Source organism: Esox lucius, chromosome 3, assembly GCF_011004845.1.
Source record: "Esox lucius isolate fEsoLuc1 chromosome 3, fEsoLuc1.pri, whole genome shotgun sequence".
NCBI lineage: Eukaryota > Metazoa > Chordata > Actinopteri > Esociformes > Esocidae > Esox > Esox lucius.
Genome location: NC_047571.1, coordinates 18043754 through 18066004, shown reverse-complemented (window position 1 = coordinate 18066004; position 22251 = coordinate 18043754). Strand labels below are relative to the sequence as shown.

Genomic DNA, 22251 nt, shown 5'->3' with positions numbered 1-22251 from the left:
GCATGGTGGTGAAGGGTTGGTGTTTTGGAGGATACTTCCTCTGAATGCATCTCTACGACTCAGTAGAGATTATGGTAGAAGATGTTAATGCTCAACCAAAATGTTGCCTGCAAGGTGAAGTTTGTTTTGTCCCTTAGCAAAGCCGTTAAACCTTTGCTCCCCGGTCGTTGATGTAAAGATCAATATATTTAAAATTTCTGAATGTGTTCTCAGTCAACTTATTTTTTTAGTTCAAGAAATAGCTTTTGATTGCAGTCATTGCCCAGTTAAGCTATTGCGTGCTACTGTTGATCATTTTTGACCGCTCACCAGGCTATCTATGTGTTTGGATGGCACAGGACAATGTGAAAAGGAATAGTTGGGCTATTCATAGTTGTGAATCCAGGGTAGGCTGCATATGCAAGAGGTGGGTGTGAGTGGGATTGTGTGAGAGGGAGAGTGTAAACCTCTTAACAGTATCAATCTCAACTGTATGGGTGGATAGTGTTTTCATTACATTCTTGGACATGTTTAGAATATAGGATGTGTCCCAAAAGTCAGTTACTGATACTTGTGTGTAGGTTATGTTGACTTGTTTATGGTAAAAACCCTTAAACACACCCTTTTTGTTTCATTCTCTTAGAATTAAGATGAGAACATTGTTTTTGTGACAAATTTAAGCAAATTGATGAATGGGGCTTACTATTAACTATGTAATGTGTTTAATTGCAATGCATTTATGTTTTATGGCCCTAGTTATTCAAGCTTATGGATCAATATGTCACTCTTTCCTGCAGCATCAGAAACTTGTGAATTACAGAGCCTTAGCAAACCGCAATGCAGTGCTCTCCTCTGTTTTGCTTTTCTTGCTTTTTTTTCTGAAGACATAAATCATTGGTAGTGGAAAGGCCAATTTAGGCTTTAAGCAGGCCTGTACATTGCTCTGCTTAGTCGTATATTCTGCTGCCTTTCAAATGACTTTTCAAAAGGGATTCAACTGGATTTATAGAACAATTTTATATACTCTTTTCCTAATTGGTATTGAAAAACAAGTGAAAGAGCTGAGGCTCCATTACTGCCTGGGTTCTATCCCAGGTTGTGTTGCTGCTGGCTGTGACCAGGGCTCCATTACTGCCTGGGTTCTATCCCAGGTTGTGTTGCTGCTGGCTGTGACCAGGGCTCCATTACTGCCTGGGTTCTATCCCAGGTTGTGTTGCTGCTGGTTGTGACCAGGGCTCCATTACTGCCTGGGTTCTATCCCAGGTTGTGTTGCTGCTGGTTGTGACCAGGGCTCCATTACTGCCTGGGTTCTATCCCAGGTTGTGTTGCTGCTGGTTGTGACCAGGGCTCCATTGGGTGGTGCACAATTGGCATGGTACCTATTGCTGGCTGGGGGATTGATAGACAATAGTGTTGTGATTCTTTGCTTCCGATATAGCCGATCAGATAGCTGTACAGAATTGGGATATTCAACCTTCTATACTAGCCTGCGTCTTTTACTGTAATGGCTGTGAAAGGCAGGCGGTTTATTTCAAATGTTTCATCACTGCAAAAAGAACCAGGTTTGATACAGGTTTTTATATTTCATAAAACCATACGTTATGAAACTGTTGATTAAATAAAGTATTATTTTAAAAGTTACATTAGAATACAGTTCAGCTTTTTCTGATTGGGATTTGAGATATTAACTTTGCATCTGTTCACCATTTTTGTCCTTGGTCTGATTCAACTACTTCCCTAAGTCAAATAAAAAAGGAAGTCTGAAATTTCTTTCAATATTTAATTGCAATATGTTGCAATTTAACCTAACTTTGCCCAAATATCTAGAGAGCGTTAGGTCAGAAGGGGATTCCACTCTCAGCAAGCTCTATCACCTCCTGGGATTCACATTGTCAGTAGGAAATTGGTTAGCCTAAATGTTCTCAGGGCAACGAATACCCAATGTTTTGTTTATTCACCAAGCCAGGGAGTGCAGAGTAAATTTGTACTTCCCTTTTGCCGGGCTCTCAGGCCCCATAGGTAATACTGCAACTAAGATACTATTGTGGTTTGCAATGACGCCACTACAGTGCGTGGCAGTTTTTTAGACTTCTGTGCCAATTGGGAGCCCCATTTGGAACAGTTTCTATAGTTTTTACCATGCATTTGAAGGCATCAGTATGTGAAGGCTGGAGGCGTCTCACTGACTACTGAATTAGGCCTAGTCTTGAGTGCTTTCACTCTGTTTTGACTTGGCCTGAATGTATCAGCCATCAACATCATACAAGGCAGTAAGTATGTCTCTTCTGAATGTCATGTCCAGTCTCCATGCCTGATTGAGTGAAGTCTATCTCAATTAGATCATATCAGGTGCTTTATATTCTGGGATTCTGAGCCTTTCATATCATTCCCTTTTTTCTATTTGGTAAGTATTAATTCTTGCTTATTGCACAATTTCTCTACTGTGCCTGGAAACGGGCAGGCCGGGACCTTACCAAGGTGGCTGAGCTAACACCTCCGCTTCTGCCCTCACTACTGGGCTGAAATGACCTGAGCCAATGTGTGTTCTGCTGGCCAGGTAATGCCTCTATCGTAGTGGTTTGAACGGAGCTGGAAAGGACAAACGGGTTATAAAGAGTGAATCAGTGGGAATCAATGTGTTGATCAGTGTGTTGATCCGTGTGGGCAGAGGCCGGTTTGGGCCTCTGTTCCTGCTGTCCATGTGAATGAGCCAGAGGAACAGAGCTGTCGGAGACTGAACTTGGTGCAGTCCCCCAGCCTTTTTACCTGCTGACAATCTTTCTGCATTATGCAATAGGTCTAGTCTGGTTACGTTTGTCTAACTGGGAATAGTTTTCAGATGGCTTGTGTAGTGTGGTCTTATGTCTACATGTGGGCAAGGAAGCATCACTGTTTAAATGTTCTTTGTCATCCCACGCTGTGTAAGGGGTGCAACTAGCAATTGATTATTCAGATATTATAAAATACATTCCATTATTGACTGCAGGTGTTTTATTAATATAACTCATTGTTTTAGCCTCAATTCCTGATATTGCACACTGCTCTTTTCAAAACAAGTTAAATAGCGGTATTCATCATTTTAGAATGTATCCATATCTCCACGGTTTACTGTAAAATCTAGAGACAAAGAAATAGGAGGCAGTTAAACATTACTGAGGATCTTTGCCAGGAGAAGCATTTTCTATTGCAGAGAAATATAGAATTTGCAAACTGTGACACTCATGGTATAAAAATCATCTCTCTGACAACCAAACAATGGTACACTGCTTTTAGATTAACACATTGTACTGAGCCTTGTTCCCCCTCAGAGGTTATGAATCCTGTATGGTTTTGTAGTTGTTCATGCATTGTGGTCCCTTGCCTTGCAACAACTTTATTTTACTTGGGGGCCTACTATAGGCCCATAGTTTCCACCCTGTGTAGTAAGTTGTTCAGTTTAAGGCTCACCCTATGTTCTGGTCTCTCGTCATTCCATTCAGGCCAAGTGGTGAAAAATTCTTCCTTTTTCAGATTTTTGTTTTTTCCGTCATTTGTTCTACAAATGGATGGAGAGGAAAACAAACACTCGACTTCTCATAATGGTATCTCACTAGCACTCATTGAAAAGCCACCAACATTTTTGTGACTTGGTACTTTTATTATTATTGTGTTTCAACATTTGTTGAACTTGTTTGGCCACATACCTAAAATAGCACTCTGACGTGTACAGTCCTGTTAAGGAATGAGAACAGCGGCCATCCAGAGTTCTGTGGCAGGACGTTATGCAAACGTGCATTGCTGTGCACAGAGCTGTGTGATTAGCATCGTGCAGGACTGGAGGGAGAGAGCAGGAGCGACCCAAAGGAGGGGAGGGATGGGGGTGGGGGTGGGGTCTGTTGTGTTAAAGCAAAAGGTAGGACTTTGGTAAAAAAATATTTGGGTCTGGCCTCCTCAGTTCAACTGTCCCTGGCTCTTGCTCATTCACTCTCCACTTTAAAAGGGTTTCTCGTTTTCTCCAGCTAGCGCTCTCTCTCTCGTTGTCTCCAGCTCTTGCCCGTTTTCTAGCTTGCTCTCGTTTCTCAACACTGTGTTTGCTCGTCTAAAGTGTGTGGATATTGTGCACTTACCATCACATGGACACTACTGCACCACTACCATCAGTGGAGTCACATAAGAGGGTCCGTCTTTGCTTGTCTGAGCTGCAGCTGATTTCACCATGTGACCCTTCTTTTTGTTTTCCCAGCAGGAGGACAGTGGCGGGTCAGGTGGCGGGTCAGGTTCATGTCTCAGTAGTGTCATCTGTAGTTTTGTTTTTACACAGATCACTTCTTCAAATCATAACTAGGTAGACCAAGGTCAGTTCTGTGCTCAGGTCTTGAACACATTACATCAAGGCCCTCCTCGATGAGTACCTGGTGTCGGACTCGACGCTCCCTTCTCCCTTGCGTGAAAACCAATGAAGGAGCCGTAGAGGTCCTGCTACAGGTCTGGCCCTGGCTTCAACTGTTCTTTCTGTGTGCCACCCACTGCCCTCTTTGTGTAAGACATCCTGGATTAAGGAAGATTAGGTTAAATCCCGCCGGTCATTGCTTCGTTTTCCTCAGCATGGCTCTACCGACCAGGCTCTTAGGGACCCTTATGTTCACCATTAACTATGATTGTGTAGTAGTGTAAATATTTAGAGTTTATGCTGTGGATTATTCGTAGTGTTGGAATAATATAATCATGTAGACGTGGGCTCCGGACTAGTGTCACTGATGCCACTGTGTTTTTCAGTTGGCTTCCCCAGTCCCTCATTGGTTGTCTTTTAGAGTGCTTTATTAAAGCTGAAATTAGCAGCAGACATGCACTAATTCTAATATCCTCTATTATTTTAACTGCTTTCATTAAAAAAAATTATTTGTGCAGATGAGCACCAGGAACAGTGTCTATGAATACATGTGAGGGGAGCTATTACGCTACTTAAACTTTTGGATGCTGTTTTGATGCAGTTACTGAACAAATACGAGCCAATTCTGGTAAAAAGTGTTATGCTGTATGAAATCATCTTTCAACCTACGATAGACTACAGCACAGTGTGCACATTGTCATTGACGTGTGTGTGCAAAATACAGCTACTAAAGTAAATGTCCGAATGTTTTTGAAAGCATCACTGGTAGATTTTTCTTTTGCCACAAATCACAACTTGTTTATGCTCCTACTTTTTTTGTCGCAAAAGAGGCCAGTAATCGCCTGCACTGTATATACCCTGCCGATGTCAGAATCAACCAGTATTTGGTGCTAATTAAAAAATGATTCTTGGTGTCAGTAATACTTGACTAGTTTTTTTTCTTATCAACATACATCCATGATATCAAATTAAAGATTGAACTTTGTTTTGAGTAGGTATGTGATAAATGACTTAAGGTGTCTCTTGTTGGGATGTGCTGCTGCTGTTGCCGTAAACAGTTGGGCTCTTGCAGTGTGTCCTCAGAAGGTTAAGCGTTGCTCCTGTAATGCAGCCTCTGTAATACTACCTTACATTCTTATAAAAGTATTGCCCGTCACACAGGTCTTATGCAGCCATATTGTCTAGTTTGTTTCCAAATCTGTGAGTTAGACAAGCTCCTGTTGGGTGCTGATGGGGGGAAAACAGTTGAACTACACTTATGAAGCACTTTTTTTTATTTTTATTCATCAAGAATCAATTGGTGGCCTGCTTTTCATTAGATAAATATAATACCTACTGCTAGTATAAAGGTTTCATTATTTTTAGCTGTTACTGTTAATGTCCAAATAATGTTGCGTTTGTAGGCCACGCTACGACCCAGTAAGCCCTAGATGCAATCGCAATGGCTGCTGAGTATATAGGCCCCTCCATATCACAAAGCCATATCAAGCGTCTGTTTATTTTATTTATCTTTATTTCTACCGAGAAATTAACTGAGACCAAAGTCTCTTACAGCTGAGCCCTCATATTACAACAATAAAAATATGTTTTGAAAAACGAACACAATTGAGTGTAAAAATATAAGTTATAAGTAATATATAATGTATTTTAGGCATTTTAAATATTGATGAACAAGAGTTGCTTTCAAACTGACTATATTCATGACATAAATATCATATCTAGAAGAGCTGAAAATGTCTCTTCAGCTGTGGTAACAAGATGGCTCTGATTTTCCAGCAATTCGGTTTTGAAAGGTTATAGACTACAGTCAGTCAGTTTCCCCCGGGCTGTTTTTTTCTTTGTATCAAAATTGGACCCAATAAAATCGTACTCGTTGACTTTCATAGTCCAGTGTACGTGCCCCACTTAGGTTGATAATGTTTATGTTGCCTTTTTTTACTTGTTTGTTTACTTTAGTTTGAGCAAGAGTTCAATTATTGTGGTTACAATGAAGAATGTAAACAAGTTAAATAAAATAAATAATTTGTATAGCGCCCTCTGACCCACAGTCCTATTTCCTGCATTCTAGAGCACAGAGTGGATCCTAGAGATTCTAGCTTTTGAAATGGAAGACTATTGCAGGGTAATGGAAGACTTTTGCAGGGTAATGTGCCCTTGATATAGGGAGCACTTCATAATCTCATTCTGATTACTACATTGGTATAGAGTGTTTTGGACTATTTCCATGACTCAGCGCAGCCAAGCAAAAACGCAGTTCCGATTGTTTGTCTGCATGTAACCGGTTGTTACACTATCATATCAGGGAAATTTCATGATGAAACCAAACAAACATCATGAAAGTACCTATACATTTGAGCTGTTTAACAAACCAGGCTTTGCTATTACCATTTATACTGTTGGGGTGTTGGGCTGAGTAAAACTGTTTTACACTGTCCTCAGTGCCTGAGTCTGGGTACCAGCCTCTCTAACTCACATTCCACTCTCCATACCATGTGCCCAAGAGTCTGGCCTTTCATCTGTCTTTAAATATCAACACTTTATTGTAATTGAGCTCAAGATGAACAGATTATTAAATGTTTTCAATACCTACCGCTGCCAAAACTCTACATGAGCTTTTTTTTTTTTTTTTTTTTTTAGAACTTTGAGATTTCCAATCCATCATTAGTAATTAAGCGGATGAACTTAATTGTTTAAGCTACCCGTGGACTAAAAATCTGATCTTTTGTTAGAGGTTATCTGAAAACTGAGGCCCCTGTTGGCTAAGCCAGGCAGAGACTGGCTCTTGCAGGGTTGCTTATTGTAAAGGTCTGGGTTATAGCCTGTAACGTCCAGTTATCATGCCCTGCACCAGAGGTCTGTCTGGTTTTAGGCTAACTATGGATTTTTGGTTAACTACGTTATACTAGCAGTTGCCTGGTTTGAGTGTTGTAGTTCTGCCCCAGTTGTGGCCCGAGGCCTCATGTTATACCATGTGCTAATTATTCTCTCTCCTCTCACCAGGATGGCTTGGATGCGTTGGTGTATGACCTTGACTTTCCAGCCTTGAGGAAAAACAAAAGCATCGACAATTTTTTGAATAGATGTAAGTAGCAATCCCATACAAGGCTTCTCTTTTTCCATTTGTTTTCCCTCCTTTGTGCAGAATCTGTGTCTTCTGTAGAAACACACACAGCCATGTTATACTAGGCTCAGCCAGGAGAGAGTGGAGGCGGTTTTTGGGTCACTGCCTCGCCTCTGTCCAGGGCCGGGCACAATTGTCTGCAGCTCAGCCAACTCATTGTCCCTAACAAAGGGGCTTTCATTAATGGCCGAGGACCCACATGGTGTCTATGATGACATGACAGGTTCCCCTCTTCACCACTAAACCCTCTTAGACCGAGGAGACCACCATGTCTTTTTGACTTTGGAACTTCTAGGGGCTATGTGTTTTTTAGCATAAGGGGCAAGATGTGTACAGCCATGGTGGGTACATGTAAATTGGAGCATAGAATGTTCAAAGTGTGAGTTAAAATCAGAATCGAAACGTAGCACGTAGGACAGTGCTCAGAAGCGGACCTTTTGTGTACACATTTCGGGAAACGATGCAAGCGTCGGAAATATTCCCTGCTTGTTGATGTAATGTGCCACAATAACAAAAAAATTCAACATTTCTTAAACAATGGAGGCCACTGCTACAAAAGTGAGAGGAAGTTAAATCTGGCACGAAAACTAGTCTATTCATGTTTCATATGTTGCCTGACTGCTATGTTTTATCTTCATACCTTAAACGAGTGTATGTACAGTTTTTTTGCGTGGTATACTGCCTAGAATATCCAATGTACTGCTTTAGATTCCTGGCTAACTAGCAAAGAATTGAAAGATAACTAGTTAGCTAGCTAATGGACCTACAATTTCCCACAAATAATTAACTTTCCAATGTTGACCAGCTGGCTAGCCACTTCATCTGTAATTGCAATGGCTGGAAGTATACAATAAGCCCCAGCAAATGGCACATTTAGAGAATGAACATGAAGCAGTAGTCCTTTTGTGTCTCACAATTCTACTTTTATGCTCCACTCATGGTACTATTCATATTTAGACCCAGTGACTTTGTATGGGCTTTCAAGCAAAGGGGGAGAAACGATGTATGCAATGTGGAGTTGTCTGCAAATCTGGCATGACCTTTGTGTATTGGGCCATAATGTCACAGCGTCTAACCTGGACCTTAACTTTTCAGAAATTCTTCATCCTATTAGCAACTGTCAATAGGAGCTACTGTAATGCCTTGGGGCTTCAGATGTCACAGGCTATTTGTTCATTTAGTCTTGAGGGTACCAGTGTCATGTACAACAGCCAAGTGTTAGAGAGGTTTTGATGGACAGTCATGCCTTGGCCACAAGCCCCTAAGGGTTTGACTACTCCTTACAGCTCTACTGTGTGCAAATTATTACTCTGACATCTAGTCTAATTCAGTACTCTATCACACTACTAAAGGTCTAATCAGTCACATTGCACAGTACAAACACATGATAATCTAACCCCCCCCTCCCCACCCAGACAGACCACGCAAGCATCGTCATGCAACAATGCACCCGTTTTGCTAAAGCCCATCCACACCAATCGAGATCACGGCTTAAAGCTGAAAAAGCCACCATTAACAGTTTGACAGACTGTAACCACTGGTATTCATTTGAGCACATTTGGAAACACATGAAACATTTGTGGAGATAAGCTAGCAGCTGTTGGTAACTAGTATGTCTTGGGTGGTAAACATTGGGTTATTTTACCAGATAAGTACATGATCTTTTGTAGCCTTTCAAACCAGATTCAACTTTGTTTCTGTATTCTCTGAGTTAATCCCCCCAAAAATGGAATTTGTTTAGGTTTGTCTTTGATTCATCTGTAATTCTCTTTCAAGCACTCGCCTGGGTTCAATTTGTGAAGACTTGCTGGTCACTCCTTCAACCACATTCTATTTTAGCAGTTGACAATGACTGTGAATGTGGATCTTATGATTAAGTAACATATATGTGATAATTTTTATTTTGCATTGCTTGCACTCCAGACTTGGCGGATCTCGGGAGCATGTTTGTCCTAAATCCTGTGAATTAAATTGTTTCAAAACGCTTCTAAACATTTATTTTAATACCTTTGTTTTGTTAAATATCTTTTCTCTAGGAGGAGGATTATATACTTCCTGAAACTGTAACTGCTGGAATGAACTCCGCCTTCAAAACAAATGGTCCTAGTCTGTGGCTTTATTTTTAGATCGATTGAACTCCGGTGCACCCCACAGCCCCCTTTTTCCATGCATTCTTGAGCCAGTTGTGACCCATACCACTATGAAATTATCTTGTTCAGCAATGACCAAATTTGGCTGAATGCTACCCCAGGGTCAGGGAAGCCAGTGTTACATGAGACATGCCAGCCAGAGAGGCTTTCTATGCGGATAGGGATGCACTGCGACGCAGTCACAAAGAGGAGTTTCCTTCATCACTTTATTTGCCAGAAAACAATTCTCTTTTTGTTTGATTATTCAAAAAGTTTTGATCTATTTTGTCCTTCATATAATGGGTTTGGTTGTGCCCTATACGTTACTGCTTATTATGCATCCATTATTGATCACGTTAAATATTTCAGTTGTATATTATTATTTCTGTTGGTCAACATCTCATAGTCTGAGTTAATGGAAGAAATTATTTTTTTTTTTTTCATAAATTTAAGTTGTTAGTGCTAAACAAAACATGCTGTCTGATACCTTTGTTCGGTATAAATCAAGTACCAAGTACTAAGCCTGTTAAGTCTTTGCTTCTATATTTTGGTCAGTGGTGAGGAGAGAAACTGGCCTGTATTTCCTACCTTGTACCAAAACTCTCTGGCTAGTACTAAAATGTTGTAATATCTGAATTCCTCAATTTTTATGTGCTTTTATATCTCAAGTAGAATATAATTCCTGATCGACCTTTATCCTATAATATTAGCACAATTGCTAACATTAAATACAGTGGTAGGCAAAAAGCACCCGTGTACGGTAGCATTCCCGCATCAGATTTTCTGCAAATTCTAATCACAAATATGTATTGATCCTGTGTATTTAACACATCAGGAATCTAGACAAACTGACATTTGTCTACATTCCTGATGAGTAATCCTCAGAGGTCTCTGCTTGTTTGATTGCGTACTGCCTGGTTGGCATACACGGACCGAAAAATGGAAAAGCCCTACTGACCGTTTTTTTTGTCAGAAGCTTCATAGCAGTGGGTGCAACATTGAGTCTAAGGTTGAGTTCTATTACTTAGCCCTACACTGTAGTCATACTTAGACAAGCTACCATTATTTAGCCTTGATCTAACCGATTTCCTATCAATGTCATCTCTCCTCAGATAAGGACACCATCAGTAAGATCCGAGACCTACGGATGAAAGCGGAGGACTATGAGGTGGTCAAAGTTATTGGGAGGGGGGCGTTTGGAGAAGTGCAGTTGGTGAGGATCAACAATATTGTCCTGTTAATATTGTCCTGTTGTCCTTTTAATATTGTCCTGTTGTCTTGCTAATGTTGTCTTGTTGTCCTGTTAATATTGTCCTGTGTGAATCTAGTCAGTTGTGATATCTGCTTGCCATGTTTTATATATGTGGTACGGGCTTACATTTGTGCCTTTTACATCTCCTAAGGAAGCCCAGTATACATCCTAACTATGCTCTTCTCCTGTCTGTCTTAGGTGAGACACAAAGCCACAAAGAAGGTGTATGCCATGAAGCTGCTAAGCAAGTTTGAAATGATCAAGAGGTCGGACTCCGCTTTCTTCTGGGAGGAGAGGGACATTATGGCCTTTGCGAATAGCGCCTGGGTGGTACAGGTATTGATATTTGAGTCAAATAAGTCTATGTGCTAGAATACCTGTGGGCAGAATCTTGTAGGGAAGAACTGTTTGGAGTTACAAATAAAAATGATAACTTATTCTAATTAGGGCTGCACGATATATCGTTTCAGCATCGACATTGTGATGTACGCATCCGCAGTAGTCACATGGCAGAATGTGTGATTTAGTAAGGGAAACTTGAATCAGTCTACTATATATATATTTTTCAAGTGGAAAACCTGCATTATATCTGTCTGATATAAGGTAATTGACTCTGATTTATGGGTTATTGACTACACAGTTTATTATTATTTTCAACACTGAGTTCGTTGGTGCACGTGGTTGACATGCAGACTGCGTGTGACGAAATGATGAGCGAGGAACAGGCAAAAAAGACCGAAATGGAGAATTTGGTTGCAAAAAGAAAAGCATCGTCAATTACATGGAAATATTTCAGCTACAGACAGGAAGATGTTGACCAAAAACAGGTACTTTGTCGAGAATGCCTTGCAATTGTTGCCACATTTAAGGCGGCACCACAAATATTCGCATGACGAGTGCAAAGCATCTCAATGCCGTCCAAAGCAAAAATCTATTTCTGATGCATTTGCCAGTATTACACCCCCAAATTCCAAACGGCAGAGAGAAATCGCATATTCAATTAGGTTTCACATTGCCAAAGACATGGTACCAATTAACACGGTTACCAAAGAGGGTTTTAAAAACATCCGGTCGCTTGACAAGCGGTATGTAATGCCATCACGCAACTATTTTTCTCAAGTTCCCATCCCAGAGCTGCATGAGAAATGCAAGACACAAGTTGAAACAAAACTGTCACAAGTGGAATATTATACTGCAACAACAGACTTGTGGTCCAGCCGGACAACGGAGCCCTACATAAGTCTGACCGTACACTATATTAACGAGGACCTCCACCTGAAAAGTCACTGTTTGCAAACTGCAATTTCCCAGAGGATCATACAAGTGGGAATATCACAACAGGGAGGAGAGAAGCTTTAGCTGATTGGGGCCTAAAGGAGTTGTCTAGTCTGTATTACAACAGACAATGCCGTGAACATGGTGAAGGCTGCACCTGAACAAGTGGACCAGATTACAGTGCCCGGGCCACAGACTGCATCTTGCAGTTAGTAAGTTATGCCCAATTGTGCATTCTGTTTTACTACTGTTGCTATTGCTATACTATTACTGTTATATATTATTACCTAGCAACCTGTTCTGAAATATATATATTTTTAATGAGTTTCATACATTTTAATTATAGAGGATGGGGCTGTGGAAGAATGAAGGATACATACTGTCAGGTTGATAGCCAAAGCTCTTTCTGAAGACATCCTGTATTTTTTCATATCGCAATATATATATCGCAGAAAAAAAAAATATCGCAATGTCATTTATTTCCAATATCGTGCAACCCTAATGGTTTGACCGCTGGTTATAAAGTTGTTGTTGAGCCCCTGTCATCAAAACCACTCCCTTTCAGATATTGATTCTATTTATAGATTATGCCCATGCAAACAACGTTTTGCACAGCCAGTCCAGGTTACCAACGTAATTATCAAGATTACTTGGATATATCTGTTACATTTCCTCAATTCGTTGAATCGTCTCATTCTTTTCAAAACCCACTGTCTGAAAATACTCCTACACAAAGTATTGATGTTAACACATCAGTATTCATCAGCAATGCCATGAACTGATTTTGATTGTTTTAGACTGCCTGCTGTTACCTTCTTTGACAAACGCAGGGATGGAATATAATCTTGTTAAGGTTTTTGGGTCCACTGAGGAACACATTTATTGTCATTGATTTGCAACTGCTTGACAGCTTGCTGAAGACTTTCTAACTTCCCAGCAACAGTCCATAATTCAGCATGCTTCAAAAACTCCATTTGCCAGCATCATTGTAACATTGTGGGACAGCTCAGCTGACTACATAGCAGCTGACTAGATACTTCACTCGTGTCAGCACGGGCAGTTGCTGATTCATTTAAACTAATTTGTGCTAAAATAATGTTACTACAGTTGCTAGCTTATTGAAGGAACATTGCATTTAGTGGTTCACTAGCTTCGGTGAGTTTTTGTTTTTGTGGCGGTAGTCTCTGGCAGGGCTGGTTTATATGGCTATTGCATCACAATATATTCCTTTTTGTTTTTACTCAAATAATGGAAATAAAGGTCGTTTTTGCACACCTGCACATTGAGAGAGGCTTTTCATGGGGTCATTAGACAGTTAGCATTTGAGGTTCACTCGTGAACCCACATATCAAGTTCTGTTATGTTTTCTTTTTGAGTTTCTGCCTAAGACAACTTTGTTCAATGTGGGTCCTTGGACACAACCAGTTTAGAACCATGGCCTTTTACTGAATCACTAGTCTCTTCCTCACTTTGCCTGATAGGAACATTCTGCTAAGAAGCATGTGAGTGGGATTCAGGACATTGTAGCAGAATCCTCATGTAGTTTCAAACATTTTGTTAATTTCCTTTCCATTTGTTCACTAACCTTAACCTTTTCCCTTCCTCTCCCCACAGCTGTTTTATGCCTTCCAAGATGACCGCTACCTCTACATGGTGATGGAGTACATGCCTGGCGGAGATCTGGTGAACTTGATGAGCAACTATGACGTCCCTGAGAAGTGGGCCCGCTTTTACACCGCTGAGGTGGTGCTTGCTCTGGATGGGATCCATGCCATGGGTTTCATACACCGGTACTACTTTTAATGCTACATTTCCTATATTTCCAAAGCTGGCTCTGGAGTGTCTTTAATTGATTTACTTCAGTAGTTGCAGTTCTTGATGCGGTTTTTCTAAACTGGGACTTTGGTTACCGGTTAAGTGAACTGCTCTTATTGTGAGAATGTTTTGCTTGTGTAATATTATGTCTTAAGTTTTATAGTTGCTAGTTTGTTATATGAATGTATCTTTTCAGGGACGTGAAGCCTGATAACATGTTGCTAGACAAAGCAGGCCACTTGAAGTTGGCAGACTTTGGGACCTGTATGAAAATGAACAAGGTAGCTATCACAATACAGCTCCAACACACCATGACTGCTAATGATTAGGGAGCAAGTGATCATCCTGTAGAGTCCACTTTTAGAAATGGTTGAGCATTTTGCTGCAACCATTGTATTTCTGTAGTATTGTGGCTTTTTTCCAATGTTTGTGATGTTGTGTATAAAATGTTATTCTTCCGCAGTTATTTTAATTGAATAGAAGTACAATCTTACTGGAGTTATCAGAAAACTGCCCCTAACCGGTTCCAATTGTCATAAGTAGAAGAAATACTCCATACAAACGTAGGTGACGTTAGCAGGACAAAAATAAATGTGCCACTACTTAATTTGCTGCAGCCCATAGCAGCAGCTGAAGCAGGTACTTGTTTTCTTGAGCTGTGAAATGTTTTAGAGCGCGTAAGTGTTGTATGATGCGACACAAATGTTTCTCAATACACAGTTTACTGTGGTGCTTTGTTTCAGGATGGCATGGTACGATGTGACACAGCTGTGGGAACGCCAGACTATATTTCGCCAGAGGTACTAAAATCCCAGGGAGGAGATGGATATTACGGCCGCGAGTGTGACTGGTGGTCTGTGGGAGTCTTCCTCTATGAGATGCTTGTTGGTTAGTAGCAAAACTAGTCCGTTTCCCATCCAAGTAAAACTGATCCTTATATACCAACAATGTATGTCTTCTGAAACATAACTTGAATAATTTGGTCCAGAACTAAAGTACTGGACCAAATTATTCCGATTATGTTTCAGAAGACATACGTTTGTAAAAACGAAAACCTTTTAGAACTTAATATTTCTCTAAGGTCAGGTGTTAGGAAATCACAATTGAGGACCATTTGAAATGTGTTGGTTGTATATACACTAGCTAACGTTTGGCTTTGTGTGCCTGTAGGTGACACACCATTTTATGCTGACTCGTTGGTTGGGACCTATAGTAAGATCATGAACCACAAGAATGCCCTGACCTTCCCCGATGACAGTGACATCTCCAAGGATGCCAAGAACCTTATCTGTGCCTTCCTGACTGACAGGTTAGGAGGATGATGCTGTTTTGGATAGTCTAGATAAAGAAATGCACATATTAGTTTTAAAGGGGAACAATGTCCGTTTTTTGTTGTTGTTGTTGTTGTTGTACTACTAGTGTAAAAATAAGCAAGATCTGAAGTTGTTTTAAATGTTTCAAATCATCTTTTTCTACAAAATTTGAGGTACTGACTTTACTCTTTTAAACTGTCTCCCTGGTCCGTCTATCGGTGTGCATTAGTGATCTCCTTAAACTCACTTTAGACACTCTCAATTCTATCCCTTCCACCCTGGACTAGCAAGTACTATATCGGTCTCAATCAGTAAGGGAAGACTTGGAGCAGACCAGGTATATTTTAGAGGCAGGATTCTATGCAGTGCCCTTTTAAAAGAATAGTGCCAGATTTTGGCATGTACAGTGAGGGGAATTATTTTTGATTCATTGCTGTTTGCCCACTGACAAAGAAATTATCAGCCTGTAATTTTAATGGTAGGTTTATTTGAACAGTTAGAGACAGAATAACAACCACAAAAATCCAGAAAAACACGCCAAAATGCATTTTAATGAGTGAGGTCAGACGTTTCTTGTAGTTGGCCACAAGTTTTGCACACATCTCAGGAGGGATTTTGTCCCACTCCTCTTTGCAGATCATTAAGGTTTTGAGGCTGACCTTTGGCAACTCGAACCTTCAGCTCCCTCCACAGATTTACTATGTGATTATGGTCTGGAGACTGGCTAGGCCACTCCAGGACCTTAATGTGCTTCTTCTTGAGCCACTCCTTTGTTGCCTTGGCTGTGTGTTTTGGGTCATTGTCATGCTAGAATACCCATCCACAACCCATTTTCAATGCCCTGGCTGAGGGAAGGAGGTTCTCACCCAAGATTTGACAGTACTTGGCCCTGTCCATTGTCCCTTTGATGCGGTGAAGTTGTCCTGTCCCCTTAGCAGAAAAACACCCCCAAAGCATAATGTTTCCACCTCCATGTTTCACGGTGGGGATGGTGTTCTTGGGGTCATAGGCAGCAATCCTCCTCTTCCAAACATGGTGAGTTGAGTTGAAGCCAAATAGTTCGATTTTGGTCTCATCTGACCACAACACTTTCACCCAGTTCTCCTCTGAATCATTCAGATGTTTATTGGCAAACTTCAGATGGGCCTGCACATGTGCTTTCTTGAGCTGGGGGACCTTGCGAACACTGCAGGATTTCAGTCCTTCACGGCGTAGTGTGTTACCAATTGTTTTCTTGGTGACTATGGTCCCAGCTGCCTTGAGATCATTGCTCCTAATCTCAGCTAGTTACCTGTATAAAAGCCACCTGGCAGCCAGAATTCCTTCTGAGTGAGAGGGGATCAAATACTTATTTCACTCTTTAAAATGCAAATCAATTTATATATCTTTGTTGTTATTCTGTCTCTCATTGTTCAAATAAACATACCATTAAAATTATAGACTGATCATTTCATTTTTGTTGACAGTGGGCAAACGTACAAAATCAGCAGGGGATGAAATATATTTTTCCCTCACTGTATACTCTATCTATTTGCCCATTTAGCTCAACTCATGGATCCTTATGTATTTGCGTTAGGGATGTTAATGGTTAACCTCTGGAAATACATTTGGACTTTCAAGATTATTGGAATATAGGGTCCTTTTTGCATTTAATTAAAATGTATTGTTATTGGCTTGGAGTCTTTAACATGTATCACCACAAGGATCAAAGAGGTGTCAATGAAGCCCTTATGAGGTTAAATCTAAAAAATATTAACGCTGAAAAAGGAGGACCTCTACGGTGAACAGCCAAAAAGGAGGACCCCTATTGTTAAAAGCCAAAAAATGCTTGCAGTAATGAAGAAAAATGTAACATTGAAATGCCTCCAAGCATGTAAACAAAATGTAAATAGCCCAGATTCATTTTTGATCCTGGCTGCCACCTGAACTGGCTTGCATGTATTTACTGATGCGTTTGCTGAACTCATTGGACGGCGGTTCTTTATAAGGCAATACAGTGAACCCAAACATGGTGCATTGGCATGGCTTTCATTTACAAAATAGGACTTAACGCAACCAGAAGATGCTTACTGCCTCTATTTGACAAGGCACTGTCCATAAAACAAGGGTATTCATGAGTAACCTGGAGTCTGTGCAAGTAGATAAAAGGCTAGTTGACAACCTTGCACCGTCCCTTTCATCTTTTATTACTGATTTCCTGCTTTCATCATTGATTTATAGTTGAAGTTAAATCATTTAGCTGGCACTTATCCTGAGTGACTTACGGTTAATGCATACATTTTAACAAGATATGTGAAGCCCACAACTCCGTAGTAGTGAGTACCCTCAGTTAATTAATTGTGGGCAAAAGTCTGTGCAAGGCAGAAGACTATACAGATAATGTTGCGTTCACGGAGTAACAGGAGGTGTGGCTGTAGTTATTTTAGGTACTCTTTCAAGAGGTAGGTTTTCATATGTTGGCAGAGATTCTGCTGTCCTAACCTCAGGTGGAAGTTGGTTCCGCCATTGGGGTGCAAGGACAGAAGACTTGTGACAATGCAGATGGCTCACTTCCCGTAGGTGTGGGATGGCAGAAAGCCAGGAAGTGATTTCCTTAAAGTAAATGTATTGTGATCTTGTTGATGTGATTAGACTTAGTTATTACTTAATGCACTGTGGTCTTTTGGGGAGCTATCATGTTTAAATGCTTTCACTGGGTTTTCTATTCATTTGCAATGCTTATTATCAGTAAGCTGGATGTTGTTCTATGTGTACTTTTGTTTAATTTGTCACCAGGGAGGTACGGCTGGGTCGCAATGGGGTGGACGAGATCAAGAGACACGCTTTCTTTAAAAATGACCAGTGGACATGGGAGAACATCCGAGAGAGTGAGTTGGTGTCAGGTTTTTTGTTTCCTCTTTGTTACACCCCTCCCCCTTCATTATATACTCTTCAATTGACAAATGTTACAGATGTGCTATTATACTAGTTTGCTAATTGACCTGCTTCAGACATTCATGGAGTTTCAGAATAATAACCATTCATGCACATTAATGTCCCAGAACTGATTGATATGATTGCCCTCATGTTAACCTTGATGGTTGATTGAAGCCCTTGACTGTAAAGCCAAAAGAGGTCAGCAGCTCTAAGTAATGTCACTTTTATGCCATGCCTAAGACTCTCTTGATTTATTTGGCCTGTCTGTATAAAAGAGGACCATATAAACATTAATGATGTTTACTGGCTAAAAATGTCATCAAGTATCATCAAAGAGAGTCTAAAGAGCTGAAACGGATTGTCATAACAATCTGCTGTTAACATGTCCAGTACGTCTTCACTTTCCCATTCTACCTTTATATAGGATTTCCACAAATGCAGTGTATTTCAACATATTTTTATTCAAGAATCTTAACAAAGCTGTATAACATACAATTCAGTCATGTGCAAGAATTATGACAATCGTAGCCCATGTCAACAAAATTGGTATGTATTATCAATGCAAAAGTGGTATTGGTCCATCCCTATATATAAATGTATAGTGGAAATGGATAAAACTGGTAGCTAAAACTGGTGAGCTTATTTTTCAAACTGTTTACTTTCTGCTTACCTTGCTGATCTGGAGCCGTGTCTTAAGGTTGTGCTCTCCAGCAGAGGGCTAAATGTAAATCCATTGGCTGTAGCAGCTCTTTTTACTGGGATCATGTCAAACAGTCTGCAATCCAGCACTTTGGTTTGGCAACACTGCCCCTGGTCTGGCTCTGTGTGATACAGATAGCAGTTGTCGTCGTAGCTGCTTCTCTACATGCTTACCGTACTGACTGGCTGGGTGCCAGTCTACTGCACCTGATAGGGAATCGGATACCATTTATGATGTGTCTGAAAGAGACAACTCTCTCTCAGAATTACCATACCTACTGTATCAAATGCCAGACTAAGTGCTAGTGTTTATAGTTGATACATTTCATATCCTAGTTGGCATGTTGGCTAGATTGACCAAACAGTCTATACCATAATGGGAGAGAAGATATGGGTTGATGTCAAGTGTGTTGCTGTCACTTGGGTGTCATTATACTCAAATCTTTATTTGGCCAAAGCCCAGCATTAGAAGTCCAACATATGCCTTAACGTTTAGGACTGGCATTTCTTCCACAACACAGTGCCATAGAAAGCCACAGGAAACTAGTAGAGTCGGTGTCCCTCTGCAGAGTCATTCTCTTCTCCACCTTCCGTTCCGTGTTTCCAGCGGCGGCCCCAGTGGTGCCTGAGCTGAGCAGCGACATTGACACCAGTAACTTTGATGACATCGAGGAAGACCGGGGAGATGAGGAGACCTTCCCCATACCAAAGGCCTTTGTGGGCAACCAGCTGCCCTTTGTGGGCTTCACCTATTACAGCAGTCATCAGTAAGTGTCACTCCGCATTGCCAGGTTTTTGTTCCTTGCAATTGCCATTAAGTCCTGCAGCTTCAGTAAAATGTATTTAGTTATTGTACTTCATTGGACAGGAAAGAGTTTGTGTTTTGCTGGGTTGAAACCTACCATATTCTGCTGGGTTGAAACCTACCATATTCATAGAGAGGCTTGACACACCACAGTCAAAATATTCTGGCTCCTTTTTCTGAGTCAATTGTCAGTCTAACATCAACACATTTTACCTGCACCTACTAAATCCATCAGCACAGTTTTTAAGGCTGCCACAGGAGCCTAATGCCACTAGTTTAAATAGAAAGCTTGGAAGAAGTCTACCTTTGGTTGTCTCCTACTGCAGGTTACCTGACTTCGCTAACAACCAATATGTGTTTCACTCAGTGGAATGTGTTTTGTGTGGTCATGTTGTCTGTGGCCTTGGTCCTGGAAGTGTGGTCCCACTGTGATCATGTGCTGTGGTCCTGGAAGTGTGGTCCCACTGTGATCATGTGCTGTGGTCTATGCCCCAGGTTTCCCCGGAGCTCCAGCACCAAGTGTGTTGACAAACGCAGCAGCTCCACTAAGGAGGACAAGAGCCATGTGAGTATTCACTTGCAAATTAAATGAGTCAGTCTGTTGCGTCTGGAGTTGCTGTGGTCTGAACTTGCTATTAACAGACTTGGATTGTACGTTTGTTACCTTGTGTTTAGTACATAATGTACTGTACACTAGTTTAGCACTTATGCAAGTATGTTTTGCATGCGTCTTAAAACATTGTACTTTTGTTTTGTGTAGCTGGAGAACCTACAGAAGAGGATCTACCAGTTAGAAGAACAGCTCCACAGTGAGATGCAGCTAAAGGATGAAATGGAACAGAAGTGCAGGTATGCAGCTTGTTAGATATCTGGACTCCGGTCACGTGACTTGGACTCAAGTCCAACTCCGGTCACAAATGTTGTGACTTTCGACTTAGCAACAAAAAAAAGTCTGGAGACTAGACTTCCCCATTCCAAAAGGGCTTCATTCACTCTTACATCCTCTCTTCTCGTAGAAATGAGTGTCCTGTTAAATATGTGTCCTGGAGAAAGATGACTGAATGGAAGCATCCAGACATAATATGCAATTCAACAACTTTAAAAAGGAAATAAACTGCTAGAAATGTGGTTTACTTCATGTGTCAGTAATTGGTATTTTCCTGCAATTCATTAAAGCAGCAGTGGCATGCTCCCTGTCTGTGGTTCCCTGTCTTCATTCACATACACGATCTTTCTTTATGATATTTCTAAACTGAGGGCAAAATAAGGCTTATCTCTGATTGTTTTTTTATGTTGTATTATCGGTTTTTATAGAGTTATAGAGTTTTTCATTAAATGAGCACACAGTGATTTGACGTATAGTGCTTAAAAATATAAAAATGCAAGGACTGCATTGCAGCTTTCAGGGGTAGGTGCACCCAAAATAAAGTTTCTCATGCTTTTTCTCAGACCCCAAAAGCCAGCCTTTGATATGGTTTAGGTATTCTTGTGGTGTGTAATGGACCAAATGTATCAAGAATATTTGCTGTGCTGCGTGAGGTAGTGTTCTTAAATGTATTGGCTTGCAGTGCAACTAAAACAGGAAATAAAAATGGTGTTGAAGTATTACCCCAACTTAGGAACTTGTGATTTGAGCTGAGAAACTTCTGGACTTTACATGGGACTTGCTAATCATTACTTATAATTATATGTTAAGAGCATTTTAGGACTTGCAAAATGTGTTCCTTGGATCCCTTTCATATACTTTCCAATCATTTAATTAACCAATTAGTCACAGTTTCACACTAAACTAATACACATGTTGGTTTTAATAAAATATGCTGTTCATTTAGAGCAGTTCCATTGTTAAAAGATCAAGCAAAGCAAGTTGAAGTGCAAAACTTTCTTTTTTTAGGACCTCGAACTCGAAGCTTGACAAGATCATGAAAGAGCTGGACGAAGAGGTGAGTGAAACACTTATCAAAGCTAATAAATTATAATTCTATGGTTGTCTACAAGTGTCTTGCAAACAAATTACATAGGGCCTAAATAAGGACTTAATCCTGTTCCTTCTCATCTCCCAGGCCAACGCGAGGAAGGGTGTAGAGGCCAGCATGTCTCAGCTGGAGAAAGACAAGATGATGATCCAGCACCGAGCCACCGAATACCAAAGAAAGGCCGACCAGGAGGCAGAGAAAAGACGCAACATGGAAAATGAGGGTAAGGATTGTATTAAAGGAAATATCCCTGATTTGCTCCCACCTTTTGGAAGTTATCTGAATTACAGCAACAATGCATGCAGCAGTGCAAACTGACTCTTACAACTTTTACTTTTGGTTGACCACCTTGTAAAAGCTGTAGCAATGATGGTTTGAGAGAGTTCTTTAAAACAATTAAGCGATTTAGATGGCACAATGAATCCCTATGTTGTTTAGTGCTTGATTTCTAACTTGACTGTAGAGTTTTAGCAACCAGACCGAGGGTTGTCGCGTCCTGCCATGTGCCATTGCTTATTTAAGGGAAGATTAGCCGCGTTTCTTACTGATGGGATGGATTAGAGGGAGGCTGTCACTTTTCCATTTCATTACAGAAGCTGGTG

At 40.7% G+C, this 22251-nt stretch overlaps 1 protein-coding gene across 3 annotated transcripts in view; it reads left to right on the top strand.

The window, feature by feature from the left end:
- The window catches only part of rock1 (Rho-associated, coiled-coil containing protein kinase 1), a 53863-nt gene that overhangs the window by 14237 nt on the left and 17375 nt on the right, over positions 1-22251 (top strand). For all 3 annotated transcript variants that reach the window (XM_010886462.3, XM_010886472.3, XM_020045400.2), the window contains exons 2-14: positions 7349-7430; positions 10711-10811; positions 11049-11186; positions 13740-13915; positions 14137-14221; positions 14684-14828; positions 15111-15249; positions 18029-18120; positions 19476-19635; positions 20169-20238; positions 20434-20522; positions 21568-21616; positions 21737-21872. In XM_010886462.3, the coding sequence (XP_010884764.1) occupies positions 7349-7430; positions 10711-10811; positions 11049-11186; positions 13740-13915; positions 14137-14221; positions 14684-14828; positions 15111-15249; positions 18029-18120; positions 19476-19635; positions 20169-20238; positions 20434-20522; positions 21568-21616; positions 21737-21872 (1462 nt within the window). The remainder of the gene's footprint in view (positions 1-7348; positions 7431-10710; positions 10812-11048; positions 11187-13739; positions 13916-14136; positions 14222-14683; positions 14829-15110; positions 15250-18028; positions 18121-19475; positions 19636-20168; positions 20239-20433; positions 20523-21567; positions 21617-21736; positions 21873-22251) is intronic.